The sequence below is a fragment of the Nothoprocta perdicaria genome, unplaced genomic scaffold, assembly GCF_003342845.1.
Source record: "Nothoprocta perdicaria isolate Ctin4 unplaced genomic scaffold, notPer1 scaffold_479, whole genome shotgun sequence".
NCBI classification, from domain to species: domain Eukaryota; kingdom Metazoa; phylum Chordata; class Aves; order Tinamiformes; family Tinamidae; genus Nothoprocta; species Nothoprocta perdicaria.
In genome coordinates, this window is record NW_020455731.1 from 94,741 (window position 1) to 121,059 (window position 26,319).

The following is a 26,319-nucleotide window of genomic DNA, read 5'->3' on the forward strand; positions in this document are numbered from 1 at the left end:
TTTCCTTTCCTTTCTCCTTTTTTATTTTACCACTTGGTCTTTACCTTTACTTTGAGAGCCAGATTTCTAACCAGAGCAGTGATACTGTGAAACTGTTTTCTAACCAGCAGTGAGTTAAGCTTACTGTACATTCTCTGCTTGTTTTCCCAGAGCTTTGAGAGTAAACTTTTTATGTTCTGTTATTATATGTATCCACTCCCTCCTCATCTTCCCCCTTCCTGTACATGTGCCAGWTTAAATTCATCTTTCATAGGTCTTTCAAAGCTCTTTGTGTAACTGGCAATGGAAACTATTTTTCAAGTTGCAGTATGGTTCTGTCTCACCTAGAATCACCTTGATTCTGGAAGCCCAGCATACAGATTTCACTGTATAGCACAGTACCTACTCTACCATTTTTTTCTGTCTTTTTGCTTTATAGATGTCCCCAGGAATTATTGCAAACCCTTTTGCTGCTGGTATTGGGCGCAAGAACAGCCTGGAGAGCATCTCATCCATYGATCGGGATTTGAGCCCCGAAGAGCTGGAGATCCTACAGAAGGTGGGTATTCCATCCACAGCCAGGTGTGCAGTGGACACAGTCTCTGAAATTCCCTGTGGGAATTCCTCGGTGTGTTTGATCTGCAGTCTCGTGGGTAGGCCAGTGTGTCCTGGACTTCCTCCTCCTCATGGGATCACTTGGTCATTGCTCTTCTGTGTGGAGCGCACGAGGACGTGATGGAAATTGTCATGTAGTTGTAGGTGCCCCGTGGCGGGACAGAGCTCTGGGTGAAGCGGCTCTAACTTTGGTCTCTCCTAGGAGATGGAAATGGTGAGAGAAGCAACTCAGTGGGAGAGAGAAGAAATGGAGAAAGTGGTGAGAGATTTTTCACGTAGGGGAGTCTGTTCTTGACAACAGTCCTGCCGAGGCTCTGAGCCCCGAAGGAAACGCCACCGAATTGCTTCAGCCAAAAGGCCGTTCCCATGGGGGAGCTTGGGGCCTTCTCCCCCGTAGGACATCTCTCAGTTATTCTAGCTGCTTTTTGGCTTAGCCCTCCCTTCCTTCACACGGATTTGGTGGCACTCGTCTATAACTTAAGATTTTTTTCATTCTTACCTGACTCTGCTTTCTGTAGAGCAGCAGAAAGCTGCAACTTTGAGAAAAATGGGCCATTAGGCTTGAAATTACGTTTACCCTGTTCTCCCCAGACAGCACTGCCTGACCTGGCAGCATTTATGGGCAGAGATGAGAACACGGGGCTCAAAGTCACCCTGAATTTGAACAAGGGGCCCTGATAGTCACGGCTCTCCTCAAGCCCCGTGTCCCCTTTCTGGGGTCCACCAAGGTGTCTGTGTGACTCCCATGTCCCAGTCTTTCCCAGAACACACAGTGGTTTGCTGTGATTTCAGAGAAAGCCTGGCTTTGTTGTTGCTCTTGCAACACATGGTAGCCCTGCCAGCTTTAGGTTAGTAGATATGGATTTCATAAGGGTCTCTAATTGTTTACTGGTRGTGTGCATCATCACCAACGTTTCTGAAACTTCTGGCCAAAGCAAGAAGGGCAGGTCCTTTCCCAAGACCACGCAGCTCTAGTCTGAGCCTTGTTATAAGATCTGTGTTCCAATATACTGTGTTTGCTCTCACCATAATGCTGCTGACAATAAATATAATGGTTTTTGTCTCAGCCTCCTGGGAGGCTGGGAGTTTTGCCTGTAGCCTGGTGATCAGCAGAGGAGACGACTCCCCTCCAGAATTACCTGTATCTTAACAGGCTTTCTGTGGGTTTTGATGCCCCCCACCAGGGCACTGGAAGGGGAAGGCAGTGGGGGCTCCAGACTCCTCTTGTTTCACTGACCGTGGCTGAGACCAGAGAGTAAAAACCCATTTTTTTCTGCAACTGCCTTTTAATGTGACTTGGAAATACAGATTCTGTCTCCTATACTGCTTATGAGAGCTAAATCTAAATTTATTCCAATGACAGTGTATGATAGCCATGATAATGTAGTAGGGCGTTCCCACCTCGGTGCCTGATCTTCACTAGCACTATTTGCTCCTCTGATACATTTGTATTTAAAGTTCAGTTTTGCACAAGAATCCTTCAGATGTTTTCCAATACTGCTGTCCTGATCTCTATATACAGCTCCAAAGTTTGCCACTCTGTTAATTCAGATGTAGTAGTAATTCCAAGTCTTCATGCACTGAATCACTGCACATTTTTCTATCCCAGCTCTGCATCTATATGTATTTTTCTTTTTTTTTTAACTACTCTTAATCCAAAACCCTGCTCAGCCGTTTTCAGTGATGGACTTTGATCACTCCTCAGCTCAGTCTGGGCTGGTTGACCCTCTTGTCTCTCCTCCATTTAAGAGAAGGCTCATGCACAAGATTACTGTGGAGCTTCTGATTTGCAGACACCACTTGTGCAAAACGTGCATAACCGACTTGAGCTTGGACTTGAGCTGAAACCCCTTGGCCCTGGTGATTCTGCAGAGCGTTGTGTCTGCTCGTGTTGCTCGTTGTTGTCTGGGCAGCGAGGCTGTGGTGCGGGCGCTGGTTCTTTGCTAGTGGTTGTGCACAGAAGCCGTTGAAGAGAAGGCCTAGGTGACTATCCCTGTTCTTAGTTGCTCCCTCTGCATTGCTCCAGTGCTTTCCACCTCCTGTCCTTGCAGCATTGGGACTGCAGGACTCTGAGGGGCTTGGGGGAGCAGCCAGGAGGGTTGAATATGCAACAGGAGAGTGGTGTTTGGCTTGGGCACAGCCCTCCCTCTGCAACATAAATGCAGGGCAAAAAGTGTCAGAAACGCAAACACGTGGCAGTCGTTGTTCAAGATAAGTGCCAGGTTGTTACCTTGCCTGTGAAGCTGAGGAGGAAGGCTGCAGCTGGGGGGAAGCTCCTGTGGGGTTGGGGAAGCTCCCGTGGGACTGTGCACTGGTCGCCCTACGTGACGTTCCTGGGCTGTGCCGAGCGCCTGGGGGCTCTTCCCGAGCCCGGCCTCGGCGCGTTCAGGGTTCCCGTCTTTCTGTAGCGTCTCTGGCCGAAACGCTGCAGATGAGCGTGTCGCTGCTGAAGCACCAGCCCCCTTCTCCTGAGGATTAGCCCTGGTCAGAGGTTAGAGGCACTTGCTGGCATCTCCGCTTGTGTTGTGCGGGGTGGCCGTTCCCGTCTCCTTGTGCTGGGAAGAGTCGCTGCTCCGTTCCCCTCACGTGCCGCGTTCCCACTCACCCTTCCTGGCGCCAGCCCTGTTTATTCTCCCTGGCCCGCTGCCCTGCATGGTGCTGACCTCTCTCCATCTCTCCCTGTGCCGCATGGACGCTGCGCTGGCCTCGTGCTCTTCTCGTGGAAGGAGCGGATGCGCAGGGAGCGGGAGGCAGCCACGCAGCAGCTTGAGGAGGAGGCCGAGGTGAGGAGCGAGGCGGGGGGCCTGCGGAGCCCCACACGAGTCCCCGGGGCTCAGGGTGGAAGGAGTCTCCAGAAATGCTCTTTCCCCTTAACCTGTCCCCCTACTCCCCCTCCAAAAGAAAAAAATGACTTCAAGGTATAAGGGAATATATCAGAAATGAAGGAATCTTTTATGTGGTTGTAGAAGGAATGGGGGAAAGTGGCTAGAAATTGAAAGACGAATTCAAATGGGAAGCCAAGTCAAAGAAAATTGAACCATAAGTGTGAATCAAGGATGGGAAGAGATACCATGGAGTAACTGTAGATTCTCTCTTCCAAGTCTTGCAGTCCAAACTGAAAGTCTCTGTGGATGCTCTTTGGGAAAGCTGCTGTGGATGTAATCCCGCTTTCCCTCCTGGAAGGGGTGGGGGGTGCTGGGGACAGGAGGAGTGGGTGGGACTCGGGCACCCCTGTGTGTTCCCCAGGCCCCAGTGGCGTCTCCTCGGTGGTGGTTCTCCAGTATCTGTCACATTTTCCTATGGCTGTGCTTGAGCACGCTGGCCTCATCTCCCAACCACGGGAGTTTGCCACAGGGCTTGTGTGGAGGGGAGGCCTTGGCTGCTGCCAGCGGGCGGTTTCCTTTGACTGCTCTGTTCAGCCGACCGCTGGCCTGATCTCTTCCCTGGCCTGATCTCTTCCCGGTGTTTTTTCCCTTGTCTGTCTGTCTGTGCCTCCCCCTTGCCCCTCTGCAGAGCGTCAGCAGCGAGCCCCTGCGGCTGGACTATCGCACCCTGGCCGCTTTGCCCAGCAGCGCCCTGCAAAGAGTCACTCGCGCTGTAAGTGAGGGGGGTCCTGCCAGGGGAGCCGGGGTCACCCCTGTCCCTCCTGCCGCCCTGGCCAGAGGGTCCCGGCGAGYGCAGCGCGGGAGAGCCCTTGCTGAGCGCTGCGGCAAGCCTGGCCACACACGGTGACCACGGCAGAAAGCCAGGTTGGAAGGAGAAAATGGGGGAGAGTGGAGAGCCAGGTTGCTGTCCGTGTCAGAAGGGGAAGCTGCTGCTGCCGAGATGGGAGGGAGAAGTGTCTGGGAAGGAGGCAGAAGAGCCCAGGGTGAACGGGCCGTTGTGGGAGAGAGAAGGAGCAGCTATGGGAGGCTGTGGAGGAGGGAGGGGAAGGCTGGGCCTGATGTGGAAGGGTTGATGTTCCTCAAAGGACATTGGAGCCTGGCGTTCAGAAAGGAGCAGGGAAGCGAGGCACCTGTGCCAGGAATTAGGCGAAGGCACCGGTCCCTTTGGGACTGCGAAAGGCAGAATGGTAGCGGTTGCTTGTCACAACACAGCCTGGGCACGGGCTGGCCCTTCCTGCCGCTCCGGCCTCCTGCATCTCAGTCCCCGACACTCAACAGCGCCCAGAGGAGAGAATCCGAATCCACCGAGCGCCAAGTGGTRTCCGTGCAGCGTTGCTCACTGCACCTCGCTGCTCCGTCTCTGCTCCCTTCGCTCTTCCTTTGTCTTCCCRCGTTTGCCTGGTGCCTGCTGCGAGCTTGTTTGCTGCTCCTTCAAACACGCCCCGGGTCTTTGTCTCAGATCCCATCTTGCCACCACAAGAGCCCCCTTCTAGCGTCACTGGGGGCTGCTGCCCTGAGCCCCCCAGTGCTGCCAGACCTGACAATCTTGGCATTCCTCTTCCACGGTTTCAGGAACGTTCCTTTCACTTTTAGTGTCTCCATCTCATTCCAGGCCTTCCCTCCTCCTCTTCTGTTCTGTCTCTGACCTCAGGCCCTCTCCCTTTTCTTTTCTCACTTTTCTACTTTGCGTCCAGTTTTGTCCCATTCTGTTCCCCTCCATACCCTCCAGCTTCTGTTTTTTTATCTCCTGGATATTTACACAGAGTAGCTGGTGGCCATTCACACAGAAAAAAATATATTATTGGGGTAAGGTTTAATGTGTTTTTAGCAGCTATTAATGTAACTTAGCTGGAAACAAGGGGAGAACCGGCCCCGGGTAAGCAGCTGCCTGTCTGATGAACACCCCATGTCATCCAAAGCAGCAGTTCAGCTCCAGCGGCTCTCGTGTCGGCCTGGGATGCCTGGGACAGGAATGTGGGGCTGCCCGTGCYGGAATGCTGGGTGTATGGGAGGTGTCTATAAATGTCTCCTTGCAAGGGAAGGGCCACATAGTGTCCGTGTTCGTCCTCCCCAGCTGTCCTTTGTCCAGCTTTTTCATCRCTCTTGTTGAAAAATACGTCTGCTTAGACTGTGAATAGTCAGAAAGAGATACGAGCTTCAAGGACGACGGGGCTTCTCCCTTCCTTCCAGAGCTGCCCCTAGCCCCCTTGGGCAACTGAAGAGCTCAAACTGGCCCCAATTTGGCAGCAGAAAAGCGTGGCCATCAGTTATCGGATCRGCTATTTCTGCACAGTCTGCTTTGATTAGGGCCACTGGAGTTACTGCCCTCTTCCCACAGTATTTTCTCTATTTCTTCCTTTCTTAAGTGTTGGCTTTCTCGGCCACTACTTCCCCCTCTAAGCAGCGTCCCTGCTGTATAGTATATATTATAAGAGGTATATATTGTAAGGTATATATATATTATTTCCCTTGCTCTTTCCGTGGTAGTTTGGCCTCTAACTCTCGCTGCCAAGGAACACGCAGGGAGACCAAGGAGCGGCACCGTCACCGCCGGGGCTGGCCCTGGGCCGCAGCAGCGTCCTGGCCGAGCCCGCGTCTCCGAGGAGAGGGCTCCTGTGCTGGGCGGTGACGTGTGGCCGGGACCAGCTGCAGGGTCCCCTGCCAGCAGCCTGGATTCGACGCACGGGGAGCGTGGGAGCTCTGGGGACAGGAGCTGCCTTCCYTGCCAGAGCAGGGGACGCTGCAGCCCCGTCCCAGCGCTCTGCGACAGATTGCAATGGGGTTTCAAGTGCGGGTGCTTCAAGAGCTGTGCCTGAGGAAGAGGGGCCAAAGTGTTCAAATTTAGCTTGGATTGTTCTGTATTGCTGGGTGTTGAGCCTGCGTGAGCACGGGTTACAAAGGCTTGCTGGGATGATGACTTCTGTGTCCGCGTGCGCTCAAAACTGCAGCTGAGCGTTGTCAATAGACAGCTTCACTGGGATGCGCCTCCCTCTCACACCAGTAAGATCAGTAGCTTGATGGTGGTGGAGATCCAGCCTTACAGCCATTTCTGGATAATCCCGTTAGAGTAATAGAGAGGCCCTTGTAATCCCGATTTCTGTGCAGCACAGGCCTGAAATCCTCACCCGTCAGTAACTGCATCTAGCCGTTGCAAAGCACTTAAACGTTGGGCTGCAAGTAAAAAGACTTCACATCTCTCAGCAAAGTGTCACTGTTAATTACAGTCCATTAACAGTCTGTACTTTCTAGTCTGCATCTCTTTCTCTGTAATTTTCTGCCGCTGATTCTTTTTTCTACGCTTGTTCATGAGATTTTAAATTTGCCCCAGAACAAGGGCTGAAACGAGTCTGAGTGATGGATCAGAACTGCAAGTGCGTTTGCCCCGTGCTTGCCTTGGAGGGGGCAGGGGGGAACATGATTGTCCTCCCTTCTGGACTGGGGAGTGGCAGGCATGAGGCTGAAAAAAGCGAATGACACGGCCCAAATTTCCCCTTCCCAAAATAGAAATTGTTGCTCGTCTGGTAAAAATAGCCACGTGTGGAGTGGGGGGAGCAGGGCCTTCAGCGCTGGAGTCCACGGCCACTGCAGCGGTGCTGGAGCATGAGGTGAGGGATGGGCGAAGCTCGGTTCTTATGGTCTCATGGTCTGTCACACTTGCAAAGCTGATGGATGGCACGTCCATGTCCGCAGTGCTCTGYGGGTGCTGCCCTCTGCTTCCCTGTTGGGTGAGCCCAGCAGCCTGTGCTGACGCTAGGAAGCTCATGGGATCGTGGCCAGTGGTTGTGTTCTCAGCAAGGGCAGGTAGCAGGAACGGGAGCAGTGTCAGCAGTATCTCCCACCCTGTGGAGATGCATTCCTGGCAGGTTGCACCATTGCATCCCGAGATAATGTGCTCAAAAGTGCTTCCTGGCTGTGAAACTCCCTGTGCGCTACAGGACTTGTAGTGTAGTTTAGGGTACCCAGGAAAAGAAAAGTCCTCTCTTTCTCTCTCAGTAGTGTTAATATACATATATATTTATATATATTAAATTGGCTTAGCTGCATTAGCAAAATTTCTAAGAGCAGTGCAGGCTTCACTGTGTGAAGAAACGTGACACGACCCAAGGCTGCGGCAACTGCTGCTCTCGGCTGGGCTGGGCCCGGCAGCTTGCATGGGAACCTCAGGAATTCCTGAGCTCTCAGCTGCCTTTGCAGCCGCCAGCCCACCCAGCCGGCCCTTGAGGGCTATTTCTGCGAGCGCATCGTGACCAGGTTGTCACAGAATGCRCGCAGAGCAGAAGGCACCTTCCTGCTCCCCAGCAGGCGCTCGGATGGGAGAGGATTCCCACGTTCAGCTCCGATCATTTGTGCGTCCCTGAAGAAGGTTTGGCAGGGGTGACGGGCACCCTCCTGTGGCATTAGAAGAGGAAAGGTCAGTGCGTCACCTCGGAGGGGCCGTTCAGCCCAGGTGGAACTGGAGCTGCTCCAGTTCTGCTCCAGTAYGGGTGCTCTACATTAGCTGTTGTTTAGCTCTCTTACTTGCTACCAGTGCGAGTTAGGGTGAAGTGGGGCCCTAACAGCACAGTGGCTCGTGCAGGGGTGATGGGAGGGAACGGGGCTGATGGTAGCGCTGGGTGGAAGCGACTCGGATCAAGGCGGGGGGAATTTGTGTGTGGAAGGAGCAGTGCTGCGTCGGGAGGGTGCTGGGTGGTGGTGCTGGGCCTGCGTTGGGAATGTACTGGGAGGCGATGCTGGAACGCGCTGGGTGGCAGTGCTGKCCCTGCTGCAGCGACCGGAGAGGGTCTGCGCTGGCGCGGGCTCCGCAGCAGTGCTGGGTGGAAGCGCAGGCTGGAGGGGTGAGAGCGGGAGCGGGGCAGGTGTGTGCGGGAGCTGTGTGCGTCCTGCATGCGGGCACCCAGATCCCTCCTGGCAGCAGGAGCCCTCCTGGGAGCAGGGTCAGGGAAGCAGGGTGCAGGATCACCGGCCCACACCCGTGCTGGATCAGGGAAGCAGTGAGCGGGATCACTGGCACACTGGTGCTGAGTCAGGGAAGCAGTGAGCAGGATCACGGGTGCTGGATCAGGGAAGCTGGGTGCGGGATCATGGGTGCTGGATCAGGGAAGCAGTGAGCGGGATCACTGGCACACTGGTGCTGAGTCAGGGAAGCAGTGAGCAGGATCACGGGTGCTGGATCAGGGAAGCAGTGAGCGGGATCACGGGTGCTGAGTCAGGGAAGCTGGATGCGGGATCACCGGCACCCCGGTACTGGATCGGGAGAGGGGGAAGTCACAGCAGGGCGGGCGTCAGTGCAGGGCTGTTTTCCGCAACTCATTACTGGGGGCACAGACCCCTGCTCTGCTTTCTCCCTCCTGCCTTCCTCTGTTCTACCTCTGTCTCTCTGATCTTTTGTTTCCCTCCCAGCTCGCTCCGTGCCCTAGTGCCAGCTGCGGCATGGAGGGCGACTGCTCCGCGCTGCCGGTGCCGGGGGCTCGGGACAGTGGCCGTGCCGGGCCGGGAGGAGCCGCGGGACCAGCGCCGGGCAGCGCGGCCGGCCCTGCCCCGGAGCAGCGGGATCCCGCGGGTGCCCCCCGGCCCCCGGAGCAGCCACCGCAGGCCCCAGAGCAGGAGAGCATGGTGGACTGCCAGCCCATCCCCTTCAGCGAGAACCCCTTCGTGGTGGCCAACCGCAAGGGCAAGGCGGCCGCTCTGGGGGGGCCGCCCCTGGGCTACGGCCGGGGGGGCGTGCTGAAGACCAGCCTGTACTGCAAGGCAAGCGGCGTGTGGCATGCGGGCACGCAGCTCCGGCCCCCCGCGACTAAACCGCGCGCGGGCACCGCTCCTGCCTAACAACCGCCTGGGCCTCGCTGCCGTGCGGCACCCACGGGCTCCTCCGGCCGCCAATGTCCCCCGGGCGCCGCCGAGCAGCCGCGCGGCCGGGGGCTGCCGGAGTGGGGAGCCGCAGGCCCCGGGGGGACGGTGGCGGGGTCGGGGTGCAGAGCTGGCCTTGGACGAAGCTGCTCTGCAGAAGCCGAGGCGCTGGCCAAGCTGCTCCGCAGCCCGGAGACACGCTATCCTTCAGAGACAAGGATCTGACATTCCCAGGCTTTCAGGTTTTGAGGGAAAACTTTGCTTTTCACTCTGGAAAAGCTGCCTGCGTTTAACTTTCCAAGTACTGCGCAGCAAACCTCAGTAGAGCAAAGACTAGACCCCAAAATGTCGTGTGCCAGGTGAGCACCACCCCTTTCCTCGCTTTCCATTTTTATTAGCCTTTTGGGAGCTGTGAAAAGAGAACCAAAACACCCCCAAAAAGGAAACATCCCCTCCCACACAGCCAGAAACAACCCACTCGGTGGTCGTCCTTAGCCTGTAGCCTAGGTCCTTGGTGCAAATTTACTCTTCACAGATGTGTGGGCATTTGAGGGTTGAGACACACACACAGGGGAATGTCTGTAAGCTCTCAACAGCCTAAATGCCAAGGCTGCTCTTTGGACACAACAGAAATCCAGTTTAAAGTTGCTGGTAATGGACATGAAAGGCAGTGGTTCCAAAGCGGGGGTCGTTTCTGAAGGCAGACTTCAAAACCTGGACAAAACCTGGACAAAACTAGGGTTTTCTTGCTAGGGTTAGTTCTGTGCTAATGAGCACCTCTGCTGAGGTGGACACCAACACCCTGCGCTGGGGCGGTCTGCAAGTAGCTCAGGCAGAACGGCCACAATCTGGGCAGAACTGAGCAGAACTGCCACAGTCTCCGCCACTGCAGAGCTGAGAGGGGGCATGTAAATAGAGGAGAAAATTAGATACCTGCTGCTTTCCAGTGTAAACTTCAGGTCACAGCTCCTGGCTTGATCGGTGGAATGCAAGTGCCCGAGACTGACCTCGATCCAGTTAACATGGTTGGATGATTCACTAGTGCATGGACGTGCTRTTAATGATGCTGAAGCCTTAGAATTGCTTAAACGGTTCTGTAAATAACATTTTTTATATATATTTTCTCGTCTTTAGGCTTCTAAATTACTTTTTAAATCATGCTTCTTAATCCTGTGGCCAGTCTTTATGTATCTGGACAATGACATGGACTCTGCTTGCATGTCATAGTTGTTGATGCATGAGTGTCGATGCCAAGAGGGTCCCACGGAAGGGATGAGATCCCTTCCTGCCTTTGAAGTAGCCTAGAACATAAGACAGTGGTGGTGGCTGGGGATGAATCTTGTCCCCTTTCATAGGAATGGCTTTGGCCTTCAACGAGGGCCTTCAACGTCCCTACAACGAGACGTTGGTCTGCACTGTGGCCCATTTTGTCCAAGGCTAAAGAGAAGTTGGGGGGAAAGGATTCCCAGGGACATCTTGCAAGGCAGAAGGCTTTAACACAGTGGCCTTGCAAGGCATTTGAATATGAACTTATTTCTAGGTAATATAATTCTTTTGCCATTTCTACTGGGTTTTTTTGCAAGTTTCTGCCGTGGCAGTTGCCTTTGGCCCCGTGCTGATCTTCCTCCTTGCTGTGGTGTGGGCATAGCTGGCCCGTTCGGATGTCACTGCTCTCCTGCCTCCTGCTCTCAGTGGCAGGGCCGGTGTCTGGGAGTTCCAGCTGCCCAGTAACTCCCTAGTTTTGCCTTTTGTCTTTCAGGCTCCTGCAGGCGAGTCTGGGGCTGGAAATTCCAGGCGGGAAGCCCCCTATTCTCCTGGCAATCAGCAGGTGAGAACGCACCGAGGAGTTTGGGACATTGGGACACTGACTGACCCAGGACATGGTGTGGGAAGCAGAGGGAGGTGGATTCTTCGGGCAGGAGGACACCGGGACCAGCAGCTGAGAAGCATGGGGGTGTTTGAACACCTCCGAGGAGGACAGTGTGCGTTAAGGGAGGCCGGTCTAAAACTAGGAGAGCTCTGCTCCTTCAAAATAGCTGGTCATAAATTCATCAAGAGGTTATTTCTCCAAAGGTTCATTTAGTTACCCATGTAATTATCAGTCGGTCAGTATTGGTATGTAATTATCAGCTGAGCAGTACCTAGAACACCTGCACAGTGGTGGTTGTCTTTGAGGATGGACTCACTGATGCCTTAGAGAGACTAATTCTGGCAATCAGGACATCAGAAGAGATGGAAAAGTTTGGATTCAGAAAATGCAAAAACCATCTCGGGTCTGGAACCCATTTTTAGGTTAATAAGCAAGTTCTGTTTCTCACTCTATCAGCAGTCTTTATCTGAAGAAAATTCAAGGATCCTACAGCAAATAGTTAGAGGTTTAACCTACCCTTCAGAAATATCTTCTGAACCTCTTTAGTTAAAGCTCAGCTTTAGCTCTGAAATGGGAGGTTGTTCTGGTCTTGCATAACCCTTGATTTTTTATAAGCATTGTCTATTCTGATTAGATATTCTAGCTATCTATATCAACTCTTTTCCCTTTTAAATCTAAGCGCTTGAGTCCACTTTTCATCTGTAGGTTTCACACCTTTGTTGTGCCTTATGAAAGGAAATATTAAGTGAGTTTTAAAGTGTTTTGCTTCCACATTCATTCCATGCCATTCTTTGTTGTATTATAAGCTAGAACGGATTGCAACCTGTGCTGTGTGCTGTGCTGTGTGTGTGTTGCATTGCTTTTGGCACGCAGCGGCCCTCCGAAGGGACGGTCGTGCTCTCGTGTGCTGCGTCCCCGGCCGCCTGCTCCGTGAGCGGGGCCACGCTGGAGCGAGGGCAGCGTTCCCACCATCCCACCATTCCGCACCGTGGGGCTGGGAGCGGGAGCAGGGACRGGAGCTGCAGCTCGGCCCGTCCTGCACGGCGGGACAGCTCCTTGGCCTGTTTCGTGTCCCCTCGGCTCTTGGATCCTGGGCGGGCAGCTCCAGCCCAGCCCCTTCCAAAGGCTTCTCCCTTGGCGGTTCCGAGTTGGCAGCACCGGTGCTCACAGGAGCTTTGTTGGCCCCGTGCTGGGTTTCTAGGCTGGGTTATCAGCATCCTCACCACGGCGTTCTGTGCCCGAGCCGTCCATCACGTTTGTGTTTATGTTGTTTAATACGTTTTTGATCAGGGCTTGCGTGGCAGCCTCCTGTGTGTCAGGTGAGGCGGTTGGGCAGGTTTAGTTTTCTCCGCGCAGGCACCAGTAGGTAGAACAGATCAGGTCCAACAGAAGACCCCGAAGGAAATAAGATGGGCACCTGCCTTACAGCTAATACATTTTCTGGGGATACAGGGGACTCACCTTCAAGTTGTTCCTTCAGAGTAGAAACTATAAGGAATGGGATCGTTAATTCTCTGCCTCCGTTTATTTTTAAAGTACTTTCCATGCGTACGACGTCCCGTAGTCCTTGCAGGATTCCTGGGCTTGTTTCGGGGCTCTTGGAGTTTTGGAACAGTTTCGCAGGTGCCCTGGGTGTGCTGCGGCTGCGGGTGACAGGCGGGGACGAGGCGGGTGTTTGTCTGGGTACCTGGAGCTCCACAGCGGGAGCAGGGAAGGGGCAGCCCAGGGCCCCTCCGCGGGCAGGGGTCCATGCCCGGCACCCTGCGTGTCCCTCGTGCCGCAGAGGACGGGGAGCAGCTACCCTCCATGGGGGCCCCGCGCGGCTCCTCGCGGAGCCCGGGGCGCTTCCCTGCGGCGTCCCGCGCCGGGCACGCGCACGCGGCCGCTTCGCGAGTGCTGCTGGTTTTGTGCAGAGCCTGCACGGACTCCGCATTTACCCTTATTCCCGTTTTCAGGCTTCCATTAATTTCATTGCRTCGCAGGATGACAACAGATCAGTAAGTACAAGTGCCACGAGGCCTCGCTGTTGTTCCCCGTGCCTTCCCTGCCTTTGGAGCCTGCCCCCCTCACCCCTGCGCGCCCTTCCAGCCCTGCAAGCCCCACTGCGGGCTCTAGCACTCGTTCTTTTAACCCACACTATACCTGAAGTTGGTACAATGCACTAAGCCCTAAATTTTCCTCATTTTAAAGCTTGATGCAAGTAGTTTTGCAGCTTTTATTCGTGCTGACCCTTGCAGCTTTCCCCYGCGTGGTTTCTGCTGGCTCACCCACTGCCTTCCTCCCCGCTCCCTGCTCTCTGCTGTGCTGTTCCCTGCAGCATCCATCAGTGGTGGCATCTACCTCAAGCCCCGGGCACTTGTCCCTGCTCCTCGCTCCTGCCTGTGTTTGCATTTCTGACTGAGCTCAGCCCAGTTGCACCTCAGGCTTTGCCAGTCCCTGCTGTTTCCAGCTGCATCTGCTGTTCATGATACTGAATTCTCCTGGACTCCAACGCATTCGTGCCATATCCCTCGGACCTTGCAGATGCCTGCGGTTGCAGCAGGTCCTGTGTCTTGTGTCCTGTCCTTAGCCATCTTCACCCTAGCCAGTCTGCCTCTCAGCTTGCCCAGCTGCTTCCAGCAGAGGCACTACCTGCTGTTTGCTCTAGTAGCCCTCGCTCCAGGCTGGTAGATGGAGCCGGCCGTGAGGAATAGGGCTCACGTGCATGGATTTGCCCTATTCCCTTGCATGTCAGAGCCATCTCGCTGCCCTAACCACTCGTTTCTCTTCTGTCTCTCTCTTCCCCCCCTGCCCTTCACCTGCTGCTCGAGCAGACCAAGCCGGGCGTCATTCAGCCTCTCTCCCGAGTGCGACCGAACGCGGCCCCGCGCAGTTCGGAGGATGGGGACAGCCCCAATCCCTTCCAGCAGCAAGAGCCAAGCCTCAGTACCCTCAGCTCTGTAAGTGGCCTCCTTCCTGCTAAGCTGCAGCGCTGCGGCCGAGGCTGCACGTGGCAGGTGGCTGAACGYGCCGTCCGTGCAGGTTAGCGATCGTGGGGTGGCTTCGCCCCAGGCTGGGTACCCCGTTAGTGGTGCCTCTTCCTCCCGAGCAGCCGTGGAGAGAGTCATGGTCAGTGCACCCCGTGCAGCTTTCGGGCACCCCGCCTCGTGTCTTCAGCCTCACCAGCCTGCCTGGTGGCCGCTCAGGCGCTTCACCTTGTTGCAGACGGGCGCTGGCTGAAGTCTGCCAAGCAGCTCCGCTTTCACATGTGTATTTATAGAYGACGTGCTGCATTCTGACGTATAGAACTGTCATAACCTTGGTGTCTTGCATCGTGGAGCAAAAGCCAGTACCATTCTGCTGGTGTCAGGTTTTGTGATTTGCAAAATTATGGATTTTTTTTTTTTTTTTAAGATTCATGCAGTCAGAATTGTAAGTTGATGGGAGAGAGTATCAGCAATCAGGTATTTCGGTTTCTGCCTTGGTAAGAAATGCCACGTCAGGAGACTTGTTTACCTGCAATGTAGCCCTTCTCGTTTTATTGATGCCTATAGGATGCAGTACCAAATTAGAGATGTGATTTGTAGACAAAAACAGACAAACAGCTGTTTCTGATGCATGTAACTGGGCAAAAATCACATATTTTAGGATCTCCCTTCTGACCTTGATGTGCTACTTTTCAGCCTAGGCAGGAGGGAACATCGTCAAGCCCCATAATTTAGCCTTTGTCCAGGAATAATCTGCGGTCAGAGGCTGAGACAGTAACTGAAGTAACTAGAGGGGGTTTGATTTGCAGTGGAAAGGAAGGAGATGGTGTCGCTCCCACCTGCCTCTGTGAGTTTTTGTGATGCCACTTCTTCTTAGATATGATGAAGTGGAGCAGGGGCATCATAGGAGAGACAGGGGAGGAAAAGCACAGCACAGCTGAGCATCCAGCAGGAAGGTCTTGTTGGACCTCGTCAGATGTTTCTTAGAAAAAGTGAAATTCTATGAAGGGAAAAATTTAAATTCAAAGGTAAGTTTTTTGCAGATTATAGAGTCCTGAAGGAGATGTCGCTTTGGTCTAGGCAGCCGTGGCTTGAAATGTGTAGAAGCATATGGCTGGTAGTTTTATGAACAGAAGTACGCRTCCTCAAAAATAAAATGGAATGAGACAAGTAGATCCCTCATGAGGAAGATCCTGGTATCAGAAGTGGCCACATGAGCCTTATCTTTCATGCTTAAATCTGGCTTGTTCAGATTTAAGGCATAAGTAGGCATCAGAGTAAAGAATCAAGAGCTGCCCTATTCCAGRCCTAGGTCCATTGGTACACACTGGCTGGATTGGGCAGAACCCTTGAGGAGCCGGACAGCAGTGCGTTCCCTTGACCAGGAATCAGCCACAGAATTGTGGTCGGGTCACTGAGGATCCATGGCACTAGAACTATCATTCSTCCTCTACCCAGGCAATCAGACATGGATATGAGTTCCTCGGAAACACRTGTGCTGCCCCGTGTCATGTGCAAACAACACGCAGCTCAGAAGGTGCAGCCTCACGAGGCTGCAGCCRCTTTCCCTTACACGTTCTTCAGGCTTTGCAAGCTCATGACTGTGATGTTTCCCCCACGTTCTCTTTTAAATGACACCTGTGGTTATTCTTACTCTCTATCTTTTTCCTTGCAGCCCAAGCCGCCTTCACCGCCTTCTCCTGACGAGATCCCCTTCAATGTCAAGCAAGCCTACAAGACCTTTGCAGCAGTGCCCGTGTCACACCCTCTGCTAGAGACACAGGTAACTGTGACGAGTGAGTGGAGTTTACACAAGCCATGGAGCAAGGGAAGATGGAGCATTATGAGTGAGCAAGGGTAGGAAGAAGGGAGTAATTTGTTTCCTCCAGAGAAAGCTGCTGTGAGAGGGATGTACTGACGTCCTTGGGACTTCGCTGTCTGCTCAAGTTGCAGGTGGCCACCCTGCAGAGTCCTATTAATAAATATTTCTAAAAGCTAATAAAATTTCCTGTCCCTGTTAGTCCTCCAGAATATTACAATGCTGCTGCATAAACTTCCTATCCTGATACATAGAAATTGTCTGAAATTCCAGGCTCCAAGGCCAGGCTACTCCTGTTCTCAAGATCTTTTTTGATTTTGGTCAATTTCTGCACTTTAACTTAACCAGAATTATCCTTCTCTTCTCCTTCATCCCTCCAAGTATTTAAACAGAAACATTTAGGCTAGATGAGACTGCTGGGTGTCATCTGCTGCAGTCCTCCATGCGAAATAGAATCACAGAATCATGCAAAATAGAATCTGTGATTCTGTGATTCTCAAAATAGGGCCACCTTTGAAATTGTGTGAGATTCCTCAGGCTTGTTCCACCTGAGTTTTGAATGTCTCCAAAAACTGAGATTCCATCTCAAAAAACTGAGGTTCTGTGCTCTGGGTGGACACTTCAGTGTCTGACCACTGTGAGGAGTTTTCTCCCTGTATTTTATCAGGATTTCCTTTGCTGCCACATGTGACTCTCACCTCTCCTTTCTGAGGAGAGTCTGACCTCAGGCTCCCTGTAACCCCCGTTAGCAGCTGGAGACAAGAAGGAATTTCCCTCCCTGTCCTTCCTGAAGAGCTCATCTCCCTCCGTGGCAGCGCTCCAGTTACATGAGCTGTCTGAAACAGCGTGTTTATCAACAGCTCTACCACTGCTTCATTTACTGCTTTAAAGAAGCAAAACACTGCCTCTTTTGTCTCTCTGTGTTTGAAAAGACCCTCTGTTCTCCTGGTCCCCTGGCTAGCTTTTCCCCTCGCCTTTTCTGTCTCAGTGCTCTTTCTGGCACATCTTAAGGTGAACGAGAACGCCTATTTCAGGGAAGATTTCAAGTGCACTGTAGTATTGTCTGTCTGTCTGTCTGTCTTTCTTTCTTTCTTTCTTTCTTTCTCTCTCTCTCTCTCTCTCTCTCTCTCTCTCTCTCTCTCTCTTTCTCTCTTTCTCTCTTTCTCTCTTTCTCTTCATTGCCAGTACATTTGCTTATCTGGCAGTAGGTCGGGCTCATTCTTTTCACAGTCGGGCTATACTTGGAGCTAAGGTTGCTTTGCAGTCACAACTTCTTATTCTATCTGGGGTAACCGTGTCCTCCTGTCCACCTTGTCCTGCTCATGCAGCCTTTTGTTGAGCTGGTTTGGTAAATTAAAATGACTGACAGCTCTGTCTGCACTTTGAAGGACTGATTTTTGGCCATTTAAAGTAGATTAAATTTTTGTAGTGCTTGTAGTGCTTGTAGTGCTTGAAGATGAGTGAAGTCACTTCCAGGGAATTCTGTAAACTCTGCTTTTGTTCCCTGGCCTTTGTTATTCACAAGTTTTATTCATGCCATCCTGGTTCCAGAGTCACATCTGGCAATGAAAATGTTAAGGCAGGTGACCCTGAGTTGTCCCTGTGCCCGTGTGGCYGAGAAGGCCAGAAGTGTCCTGGGCTGCGTGAGGCAGAGTGGGCAGCAGGTCCAGGGARGGGATCCTGCCCTTTGCCCAGCCCCGGTGAGCCTGCACCCGGAGCACTTCAGCCTGAGGAAGAGGGGCATTAAGGGGATGGGGGGATGGGAGAGAGAGAGAGAAAGGGAAAAGGAAAAGGAAAAAGAGAAAGGGAAAAGAGAAAAAGAGGAAAAGAGAAAAAAGGAAAAGGGAAAAAAAGAAAGAGAAAGAAAAGGAAGAAGCAGAAGAAAAAGAAAAAGAAAAAGAAAAAGAAAAAGAAAAAGAAAAAGAAAAAGAAAAAGAAAAAGAAAAAGAAAAAGAAAAAGAAAAAGAAAAAGATGATGATAGGAAACTGTCTTTCTATAACACACCTATTTGTCTGTATCCTTAGGAGTTGCCTGGTCAGACCAGCACAGAGAAACCCAGAAGTGCCCAGGAGGTGAGTCCGGGTGGTAGAGCTGCAAGTAGGATGGGACTCCAGCTATTCAGACCTGTGGGACTGTGGGCCTGGAAATGGGATCACAATGTAGGTGGGAGGAGGGAGAGCATGGGGGTGTTGGGGCCATGGCCAGGGGGCAGGACCAAGACAGTCATGTGGTGGAGATGTGGGGACGGGGCTGTGGGTCTCTGGTCACATCRACTTTGGTGTGGCTGTCACAGGTGCCGCGGCCGAGTGGGCTGCACAGCCCGGAGCAGCGATCCTTCCGTGAGAGACAGAAGTATTTTGAGATTGAGGTGAAGCAACAGCAGATGGATAAGCCTCCCAAGCGTGTCTCCTTGGTAGGAGAGGATGACCTGAAGAAGATGAAGGAAGAGGAAGGTATGTTAGAATTTATGCAAGGAAACTTCACCCATTCCAGTGAATTCCTATTCCAAGGAAGGCCAATGAGAGGGCACATACCAGGAATCCAACAGCTCCAAAAGCCAGTGAGTGGTTGCCAGTGAGGCTTGGTCATGCCTTGAAGCACTTGCACTCTTAAGGAGTTGTGTAGATGCTACATAGTTCCCATGTGGACTAGTGGARGTGCTGTCTGAAAATGGTCCTGGACAACATGCTCTTGGTGTCCCTGCTTGAGCGGGGCCATTGGACTAGATGATCTCCAGAGGTCCCTTCCAAGCTTAACCATTCTGTGTGTCTAACAACTTCTAACAGAATGGGATAAGCAGCATTATTTGCAGTTTTGTTGGACAGGTCCTTGTCAGGACCTTGACAGGTCCTTGTGCCTGTAGGAGTCTGCAGAGGAGAGCCTGCTCACTGGCCCTTTTGGTCTTTCATCCTCTTGTGACTTGTGTGTCTGACTGATTGATGATTCCCACTGGTTCAGTGCCGCTTGTTGAGCCCTGGCCCTCCAGGCTGTATTCCCTCAAGGAGACAGATGGGAATGTCAGATCCTTAGGGCTTTCCATCCTGGGGGAGGAGGCAAAGGGTCTGCCCACTACATCCACTTTSGCGATAAATAAACTCAGCCTGTTGGGCTGCTGGAAGCCTTTATTCTGTAGAGTGCCAGAGTGCTGAGAAGTGGAAGTCTTGGAAGTTATAATCCAGAGAATTGTAGGAGAAAATTAAGTTTAGTGAATAAGGAAGAAGAGATTGATGGAAGGGGCAGAACTTGTTACATGTTTGAAGCATTAATGGAGTGGAGGAGAAATAAGTTTGACTGTGGAGAGGATATAGACTCTGAACAGCAGAAATCTGCAGGGGTGCTCAGCACAAGTACCTGCCCAGAGGTTGCATCCCGTGCTGTTTAGTGAGCACTTGCTACTCTAAGATGAGCCTGTGTTGTTTTGGCAGCCCGAAAACTGCAGCAGAAACGTGCCCTTCTCTTGGAAGAAGAAGGGGAAGAGGATGAGATGGTAAAACAGGCACCTGATATGAGCCTGCAGTCCAGTGTCATCATCGAAGGAATTGAGTACAAGATTGAGAGGCTAAATGGAAGGAGCACCCAGGCCTCAGCAGCTCGGTAAGACAGACCGCTAGCTCCGTGCACCCCTGGGTTCATGAGTGGCATGAACATGAGTGATGTGGGGGGAAGCAGGCTGGACAGCAGCTCCTCTTGCAAGCAGAAACGAGCAGCAGGCAGTTGGCCTCAGCTCTCTCCTCAGAACAACAGCTCCTTCAGTTCTGCTCTGTGGACATGGCCAATGCTGGATGAGCTCTGATGCTGAACCTACCCCAGCTTTGCTTCTTCAGGCTTTTGTTGCCTGGTTCTGCTGGGCTTGTTCTCCAGGTTGCCTTGAAGTTGTTGTCTTATTCTTGGCTATACAGCTGGGGAATGAGAACTCAGATCTCAGATAAAAATATAGCTGGGGTAGATTAAAGCTGAAGCTACAGCTTTTGGACTTACCCTTGTTTGACTCTTCTGAGTCTACGAAACAGTTTCATAGTCAGTCCTGCAGTAGCTGAAAATGCTCATCCTGTCATTTTGAGTCATATATTTTGATATGACTCAATCATATGAATTTTTTTTTTCATACTAGAACAGAAATTGAAATTAAAGCAACATACATTTGAACAGTAAACGTAAGGGCTTAAATTCATGATAACCATACTGACCGCCAGCTGTGCTGCAGCACATGTCCCTGACCTGTGGAAAGAGGTGCTGTGGGTTTGTACGGTCTTTCATTCCAGGTGCATCTGGCTGGTGTCTGCGTGTGCCTCCGCTGCACAGTGCAGATGGTAACTGAGTTCAGCTGATCTGGCGCATGCAGTTACATGAGTGTAAATGCTCAAAGTGTCCTGCAATTGTGCATGGAGCGACAACACTGAGAATCAGTGCCATGGGATCGCTCTGGATTGCCCTTACCCCAGGCTTGCCTTCATTTGCAACCCCTGAGCAGCATCTTTTGTTAACGATTATGCAGATCTGGCACTGACAGAGGAGGAGCAGGAGCAGACAGGCTGCCAGCTGCGGGGAGCAAGGCTGGGAGTGCGGGAGAACTGGCCAGCAAGTGCAGAGCATTTCGTGTGTGTGTGTGTGTGTGTGAGTGCAAGGGGCAGGGCTGACCCCTAAACAAAGAAAATGAATTCTGAGGTAGAGAGGCAGGGCTTGAGATGCGTGAGACCAACAAGGGAAACACTTGCAGTAGTGAGATACTGTAAGTTGAGCAAAAACTCAAGTCTGTCAAGAACTACATCTTCAAACTGAACTAGCTGTTGATTCCTGGGGCTTGGATCTGTTCTGAATTTTCCCTGGTTTGGCAGTCTCTGGTACCATTAACTCACATGCTTGTTTTCCTCTAGACTCTCTGAAGCCAGTGAGAACAGCAGCTCACAGAGGAATTCACTGGAAGAGGGAATTAAGGGAGAACAGAGAACCAACTCTGTGTCTGGGTAGGTGGGCCAGCAATGTCCTTTGCCTAAGTGAAGCAGCAGCTTCTGCTTTTCAGCAGATATGGGGAGTGAAAGGAAGGATTTAGCAGAAAAGGGAAAACTGCTTGGAACCATCTTTATAGGAGTAACTGGCCTGTGTTCTGTGTCCTTCTTCCCTCTTCCCAAGTGATGTCCTTGAACCTGGATGTGGTAGAGGACAGTTGATTGGGAGTGGTGGTAGTCACCCTCTATCTTGAGAAGAACAGGCAGATAGAGTGGTGATGGACCAGGTCAGCCTGTCTTTCACAGCCTCCCTCTCTCCGCAGGTTGAGTCCAGTGTATCTTGGAACAGGAGATCCAGTGGCACCTGTGAGGACAGCCAAAGCTGAACGGCGGCACCAAGAGCGGCTGCGAATGCAGAGTCCCGAGCTCCTGAGCGGCCAGGAGAAGGAACTTTCTCCAGCAGAGCGCCGCGCTCTGGAGGCAGAGAAACGAGCAATGTGGAGGGCAGCACGGTGAGACACAAGGATCTCCCCTGTTCTCTTCAGTGGGCTAGCTCAGGAAGCAGGGAGCTGCTGTCTGTCTTTCAGAATCAGGGAACATACCTGTCTTAGGAAGACGGCAGGTTAGGGGAGGACGTTGCTTCTGTTCAAAAAGGGCAAAGCACCCGCTGCCTGGCTGAGCTCATCTGYGTCTGACACGTCCAGGACTGAGTCTCTGTCTTCTGTTTCAGCAGTGCTTGCACTATCATGAGGACAATGGAATTTTCTAAAAAATGTGACTCAAACACACTTATACTCACCACTTACACAGTGGTGAATATATCCATTTCCTCTTGGCACAGAGCTCCTCACCTCTTTTGTAGCATGTGAAGGTGATATTTAGTGAAGCTGCAACACAACAGATTGAAAAATGAAGAAGGGAATGAGCATTTCTTATACTTGGGGTTGCTAGGCTGGAAAACTTGCTGAATCCAAGAAGTTAGTAAGACTTGGCTAATTTTATCCAGCTGCTTCATCAGCTACAAACACATAATTAAACAGTTGTCTTGAGAGAGAGGATTCCCTACCTCAGAACTTAAGACTAGAAGCTAGTCCAGGCCTTTACTGCATCACATAATTTCTTTCAAAAAGTGGTCAAACTATTCCTGAAACTAATTAGTTTTCTTCCCCGAGTGTTCTGTAGGAAGCTATTAAGAGAGTAAACTGAAAGCTTTTGAGTTTGAATGAGACCTTCAGAGCAACAGGGCTGGTGGAGACTGGTCCTTGCTGCCCTGTCAGATCAGACCCTGTCCTAAATGAGGTCGGATTGTCGGTTGTGATACCACCCTTTAGTCCCAGTGTTTGTGCCCWGACAGGGATGGTGATAGTGCTGTCTTCTCCTGAGCAAGTTCTGAGGATGAAGAAATGAGAGTTGACAAATTTTCTAGAGCTCTGAGAGCATAAAGCGCCCTGTTGTTATTTGGAGATCATAAAATGCATCAGTTTATGGTTTATTTAGAGCTGGATTGAACAGATGTTCCCCGTACCAGAGCTCTTGCCCTTCAGGAAATGAATTTTTGCAGTGCTCCAGCACCTTTGTCTTGAAAGAGTCCCAAGCCGAATCCGTGTCTCGGATGGAAGATTTTGGGAAGCTGCCTGAATTTCCCTGCGCTGCCCTGTGGGATCAGAAAACTGAGCGCTGGGAAGCCTCTCTGTTGTAGGAAACTTGAATTTAGGAAAGATTTGAGTTTCTTCTTAGTGCATGCTTTATACACCTTTGAAACCCACCCTGCTTTTTCAGGTAGCATCCTTTACAAATGAAGTTTAGTATTTTCATGTAAAGCAAAGACTCTCTTTCCTATTTTTCATAGGACATGTAATGTTTTTGTATAATTTACAGTGTATTTTTTGAATAGAATGGATATAAAGCAGCCTAGAGGGAAAATCTAACTCAAAAATTGGGGAAAAAAAGTAGTGCCAGTATATATTTGACAAGCTGAATGATTATTATTATTATTATTATTATTATTATGTAAACTATTATTTTCCTGAGAGCTCACACAGAACCAATGACCAAAGTATTATTTGAGGAACAACCCTTTCACAAAACCTTGATAAGCAGAAAAGAATCTGTGACCTGTTCTTGCTGGGACAGAGGCACCGTCCTTGCATGACAGGGCTAGTGTGTGCTCACCAAGCATTACTCAGGAGAGGCAGGGCTGAGGCTGGGATGACCACACTCCAATCCTTACCTGTAGTTCCTTGTGGCCTTGGGCGGATCACCCTGTCTCCTAGATGCACCGTATCTCATGAGATGACTGTAATAGCACTTCTGTGTCTCACAGGGAAGCTATGAGCATACGCTCATAAAAGCAGAAGTTCAGCATGATACTAAGCACCACGTCAGCAGGAGTCACGTCCAGCCTAAATGGATCTAAAGAACCTTTTAGCAGCACCTAAAGAAATGCTGCTTTGTTGTATCTGCCCTAATGAAACAGAAGTTGATTTGCAGGCAGAGCACTCTAAAAGACAACAGGACTGTGCTTTGAGAGGTGACAGACAGAGTGACAGAGTGGAGGTTTTGTTTAAGATATAGAATGGAAGACCCTCACATTGTCCATAATGCAGACCTCTGAAAGCAAAGGAGCTGTGATGACACTGCCTGTGTGTCCAGCATGTGCACCAATTGCCTCCAGAATCTGTGCTCTTCCGAGAGCTCTGCTATTGCCCCCAGAGGAAGCAACTTCTGATGCTGGAAAACATTGCAGCAGTTTTTGGTGTTAGCGTGACGGACTCTTGTGACAACACCACACACCTGCCTGTCGTTCGGGATGAGCCGGGCATCTGCTGAGGCTCCCTAGGACACAGCAAAGTTTGGGCTTGCGCTCTTGGCAGGATTAGGGGGTGCTGAGCGCAGGGTTGTGCCTGCATGCCAGGCCCTCCAAGGCGCTGCGTTTTCTCAGAGAAGGGGCTGGCTGGTTCCTTGGGGAGGGCTAACGCCTCCCCTCTTGTGGCACCGGCAGGAATCAAGGGGTCACCGCCGTGACAGCTCATTGCTGCTGGCCGAGGGCGGGCGCTCGAGCTCAGCRTGTCCCCTGCCCGTGTCTCCTAGCGTGGGTCCTTCCTCCTTGGACCTGCCCCGGCTCAGTAGGCGCAGGGACGCGTGGGGCAGCCAGGGCTCAGCTCTCCGTTCACAGGCCCCAAGCAGTAGCTGGTGTGAGGGAGGACTGGGTTGCCCTGCGTCTGGTGCTGCAGCTTCACTAACCTGTGCTTTCCCTAAGTGCATGCCATGGCCTTTACTTCCTAATCTTCCACCTTCTGGTTTTTGCCTTTCCCTGGTCTGGGTGACCCCCTTCATCTGCATGTTCCGGGGGTTCCCCTTTGTGCGCTCCGTGCCCTGCCCRGCCACGTGCAGCCCCCTCCCGCCCCGCGTGCTCTGCTGGGACCCGCGCGTTGGGACCCGTGCTCTGAGCACACACAATTGCTGGCGTTCGTGCCGTGGGAGGAGCAGGACCGAGAGGTAAAGGCACCGATCCAGACGGGACAGCAAGGGTCTACGAAGGGCTGTATGCCCAACGTGCAAATGCACTACAGCAATGCAGCTCTCAATTGCCTGTGTCCCAGGTCCTTGGCAAATACTGCCCCCTCCTGCTGCCGTTGTCCATTTTACATCCCTTTTTCCCATGGTCAACACTTTCATGGTGCATGCTAACAGGCAGTCACAAACAGAGATATGCAGATATGCCCTAGCTGCTCTCCAAATGCATGTGCACACCCAGATGATCCTGCCTCGTACCCAAGTGAGCTTCACACGTGCACCCATACGTAATTCTTTGCAACTGCCTGCTGGGCTCTTTCTGTTGGCCGCCTGGGCCCTTCCTCCTCATCATCCCCAGCACTCAAGGAGTCAGTCCCTARATGCTGAGACTCTAAAGGCTGACGCTTCTGGCCTGTCATCTCAGATTGCCTTCTGGAGACTCCTGCTTCTGCAGCAGTGGATGTTGGACAGGATCAGATATAGGAGACTGTTTTAAACAAGGCTACCTCTCTTTGAGACGCATATTTTTTCTCGCCGGGGTATGTTCCTGTTCTATTTCTTTCTTTCCCTGCGCTAGTCTTCTATGATGTTCATCACCACCATCTCCTTTTCCCCTTTCTCCTCCTCTTCCTCCTCCTTCTCTTTCTCCCCCTCCTCCTCAGATCCTCAGCTCTTGAAGACAGTATTAAACAGTACGAGCAGGACCTGGCCAGGAGGTTGTACCAGTCCCGACAGCGGGCAGCTGCTGCCGGGGCCAGGCCAGCTCAGATGCCTAGTCCAAGGCAGAGTCACGTCTCGAGAACCGCRGGGTCAGGAGGCCAATCCAGGTGTGCACAGCCCCCCCGCCAGCTGCATGTTCCACRGCCCCCGGCGTCCCCGCTCCCGGACGCGTCCTCGCACGGCTGGGAAGCGATCCGAGTGTGGTGGTCGGTGCTCGTTTTGTTGAGGGGCCGCAGGCGGCAGCCCCTCAGTGTGAGTGACGTGGAGGGCTGCTGGGCCTTGGCAAGCAGATACCTCCAGAGAGCTGAGCCCGCCTTGTCTTAGGTAGCTCATTCTCTCCTCATGGCAGAAAAGTGTTGAGATACAGCACCCTGAGAGCAYGGAGGAGGCAAAAGCCCATGGAAAAACTCTCCTCCTTATTTGAGCCCAGGCCGTTCACCTCCCTCCTAACCTGGGTTGCTCTCCCGTCTCGTAGGGCACCTCCAGAAAGGCCTCCAGCTTCTCAGTGGGTTGGTGTTTAGCTCCAGGTTTTGGGCACCATGTGTTTCAGGGCACTAATGTCTGATGGCAGCAAGACAAGCTGTTCTTTCCTGCTGTGAAAATGTGCCTCCCTCSAGAAGCCAAGGGGCCACTGTGCTAATCTCACCTTTCTGCGCTCAGCCTCCTGTCCGTGGACTGTGCCTGGCACAGAAGAGGGCACTGGCTCTTACAGTGATGTGTCATTTATGCTTCTCTCCTCCCCTTCTTCCTGAGGCAGGATGAAGTCACTTGAACAGGACGCTCTTAAAGCCCAAATGGTTATTGCTAAATCCAAGGAGGGCAAAAAACGCAGCACTCTGGAGCAGCTGGCAGAGTCACCTTCACCTGCTCCTACGCCGTCACCAACGCCGCTTGAAGGTAYCGTGTCCCAGGCTCTGAGGAGTGAACCTTGTTGCTTGTCTAGTTAAGCTGCTCTCTTGTGATTGAAAACAGACCGGTTGGAAGTTCCCTCGTTCTGCTTAGACTGGAAGTTCCTTTTGGTATATGACAACTCTTAGCATAGGAGATAGTCCTGACCTATAGAAACGAGACTTAAACATCTGAGATACTGTTCCAAGGCAGGAAGGAGGCACTTGTGCTGAGGAGGCAGTCTCTCCTGAGCATAGTCTTCTATTA

The 26,319-nt window shown here is 52.1% G+C and overlaps 1 protein-coding gene across 1 annotated transcript in view; it reads left to right on the forward strand.

The window, feature by feature from the left end:
- SCRIB (scribbled planar cell polarity protein) overlaps positions 1-26,319 on the forward strand; it is a 75,925-nt gene that overhangs the window by 42,352 nt on the left and 7,254 nt on the right. Inside the window, exons 25-36 of the mRNA XM_026047111.1 lie at positions 419-538; positions 797-853; positions 3,321-3,377; positions 4,108-4,191; positions 11,086-11,154; positions 15,838-15,945; positions 18,007-18,054; positions 18,276-18,435; positions 19,408-19,576; positions 20,857-20,946; positions 21,252-21,440; positions 25,922-26,061. Of these exons, the coding sequence (XP_025902896.1) occupies positions 419-538; positions 797-853; positions 3,321-3,377; positions 4,108-4,191; positions 11,086-11,154; positions 15,838-15,945; positions 18,007-18,054; positions 18,276-18,435; positions 19,408-19,576; positions 20,857-20,946; positions 21,252-21,440; positions 25,922-26,061 (1,291 nt within the window). The remainder of the gene's footprint in view (positions 1-418; positions 539-796; positions 854-3,320; positions 3,378-4,107; positions 4,192-11,085; positions 11,155-15,837; positions 15,946-18,006; positions 18,055-18,275; positions 18,436-19,407; positions 19,577-20,856; positions 20,947-21,251; positions 21,441-25,921; positions 26,062-26,319) is intronic.